The sequence below is a fragment of the Aplysia californica genome, unplaced genomic scaffold, assembly GCF_000002075.1.
Source record: "Aplysia californica isolate F4 #8 unplaced genomic scaffold, AplCal3.0 scaffold01048, whole genome shotgun sequence".
Taxonomy (NCBI): Eukaryota; Metazoa; Mollusca; class Gastropoda; order Aplysiida; family Aplysiidae; genus Aplysia; species Aplysia californica.
The window spans coordinates 203049-206128 of NW_004798318.1; the positions used below are offsets into that span (position 1 = coordinate 203049).

General features: G+C 39.3%; 1 protein-coding gene across 1 annotated transcript in view; it reads left to right on the plus strand.

Annotated features, from left to right (window-relative positions):
- The window catches only part of LOC101860459, a gene marked incomplete at its 3' end in the record, with an annotated part of 23087 nt that overhangs the window by 14298 nt on the left and 5709 nt on the right, over positions 1-3080 (plus strand). The window contains 3 exon segments of the mRNA XM_005111364.3: positions 520-609; positions 1873-1914; positions 2421-2523. Of these exon segments, the coding sequence (XP_005111421.2) occupies positions 520-609; positions 1873-1914; positions 2421-2523 (235 nt within the window).

Sequence of the window (3080 nt, forward strand, 5' to 3'; positions counted from 1 at the left end):
GGGCAGAAATCTTGACCTACACCAAAAGTGGGCATTGCACTACCTATAGGAGAAGTTGGGTTTCTTTTTTTTTTTTTTTATTTGTTTGGTTATAGAGAAAACTCCCCCTTGTCTTTTAAAGAAACTGAACAAGGAGCAAAAACTTTACCTTCGATTTTCTGAAAACAGTATTTTTTGGGGATAGCCCGCTTGTGCTTAAAAGCGACCATTAAGTTGGAAAGATTCACAGTTGAAAGAAAAGTCGGTTGAGGCCTCACCGTCGGCAATAACCTAACAGAATACAGAACATTTTATGGATACAACCTCACAAACATGGAAGAACGTGCAAGCACGCACACACACGCTCGCTCCCACACGCTCACACAGGCGTACACACAATAGTGTTGCTTCTACCTTTGATGATGATGATGATGTTGATGATGATGATGATGATGTTGATGATGATGAAAAGCCGTCGAAGGGAAACGTTGAGCTGTTTTCAGTAACCCACCATGTTGACTGCCATATCGTACTTCCTAGGCGGCCAGTTCCCCGAGTCCCGACGACATGGTGGAAGTGTACAGTGACAGAGTCATCGCCACTGTGTCTCCGGGGGACCTCCGTCTTATTGTAAGTGGTTGTTGTTGTTGTAGTTGTTGTTGTTGTTGTTGTTGTTGTTGTTGTTGGATTTAGGGCCACTCCGCGGTAACTTCTAGCTGTTTCAGTTTCAATTTTTATTGTGACCGTTCGTGAGTTTTTATTATATTCTATTTTCTTTTTACGAACACATTGCCAGGCTCATTGTTTTTCTTATAGAATTTTTTTACATATACATATTAGTATATATGCATAATACCATGTTTTACGTTCAGAAATGTCCATTAATTTTTAAGGTGTGATATTTTTATTAATGTAATGTGCATTGAGCAGTTTTTAGACAATAGAAATGCGCAGTATGCTATTAATTATTAATATTTTATTATCCTTATTATTATTATTATTATTTTTTTTTTTTTTTTACAATGACAACACTGTAATTGAATATCAATTGATCTATTTCAACTAACAATGATCAGAACATTTGAAGACATATCAAAAACCATATTAAATGCGTCATTTGAAAAAATCAAGTACTTTGTTCAAATTCTGAGACGCGTTTAGTTTCGGTAACGAACAAGACAGAAGAAATATCTCTTTCAAATGTTGTGATCATTTAGATTGTTGAAGTTATTGTGGTTGTTGTTGTTGTTGCTGTTGTTGTTGCTGTTGTTATTGTTGTTATTGTTGTTGTTATTGTTGTTATTGTTGTTGTTGTTGCTGATGTTGTTGTTGTTGTTATTGTTGTTGTTGTTGCTGATGTTGTTGTTATTGTTGTTATTGTTGTTGTTGTTGCTGATGTTGTTGTTGTTGTTATTGTTGTTGTTGTTGCTGATGTTGTTGTTATTGTTGTTATTGTTGTTGTTGTTGCTGATGTTGTTGTTGTTATTGTTGTTGTTGTTGCTGATGTTGTTGTTGTTATTGTTGTTGTTGTTGTTTTGTTGTTTCTTTAGCTATGGGTCTTTAAAAATCATTTTTTGTGCGTGACGACAGAGCTGTTGGTTCTATATTGCTGTATTATTTCTGTCTCTGTACCTGCATGTATCTATGTCTCTTCCACATCAGAGGCGTGTGTGGTATAGCGGTTAGTCCCTTCGTAGTCGCACGCAGGAGACCCGAGTTTGATTCCCGAGTGGGGAGAAGTTTTATCGAGTATCTCGATCTCTCTGCTGAAATGTTATGTCCCTATCAGCCCGGGTGACCCAGACAGACAGGGTCGGAAGCCCGCCTCCTAAATGATTTAAGTCGTGTCGATGGGGGTGTAAGAATACCGATATTTTTTCATCCACATCACAGAAATCCAGACTGATGAAGTCGAAGAAACCTGGTCTTGATCTGGTACGTTGTGCGTTCGGGTGTGTGTCGTTGATAGAACGTCGTCATCATCATCATCCTCAAAATCATCACCATTTTTCATTTTTAAGTTTTGGAAGTATTTCACCATAAATTGTGCCACAAATATTTGGCTACACTAAATATAGTGCGCACATAACACTAGAGCTGTATCTGATAAACATGTCACCAGCGAGCAGAACAGAGCAGGCCGAACAATACACCAAAATGGACAAAGGAAAACTTGTATGCCCTATTTGTGTCTAAAGCACCGTAAAACTGGTACTAGACCTACAGGGGCGGTGGTTGGCGGGTGGCTCTATGTTGTTAGCGTCTTCCTTCCTATCAAACATCTATCGTCTTTATCTCCTGTCCTTCTTTTGGCTGTTTGTTCCTCTCTTGTAACACCTCTAGTCTTGGGCACGCATATGGCCGTATTGTGTTGCGAGTGCCGTAAAACACTTACTAAAATAAAAGACCTCAACAAAAACCCAAACACCTGTGACCCACAGGGCTACTTCCGCCTGCCCCAGTCTGGCACCCCGCCCTCCCCACACGCCAGCCTGTCGCCCGCGCCTCCCGAGATGTCTGTGCTCAAGGGTAGACACACAGAAGGTAACTACAGGACTCCATTGGCTGATGGGACCTGTCCTCGTCCTCACGATACTTTAGCGTACGGCAGAATTTCGCACAAATAAAAGCCAAGTACAGAGTGATAAAAAATAATCCCCCTACACAAACTCTTGAACTTTTTTTTCTAAATATCTTGCTCCCAACTTGTACTAGAATTTGTTGGACATATACTCCACAAAGAAGAAACGTACTTTCCAAAACGGAAATGGCTTTATATAAAAACCACATATAAATGCAAAATACACCTGTTTAAAAAGAGCTTGTTAGGAAAGTCATGAAATAATTGGTTAGTGTTTTAATTTCCTCTTATTTTTTAAACGTAATCTTTCCATCCATGTAACCTTTAAACAATATTAACTATACAGAGTTAATAAAATATGTTTTTAATTCTGGAATTCCGAGAAGCAATGGTCTATATTATACCCTCCTTTGGACTCGACACATTGGACGTGTCGTTCGTCATGTTCAGTGGGGGCCAAACACAAGGGTCCACTCAACCATGAGTGGTCAAAGCCACACACACACACACACACACACTT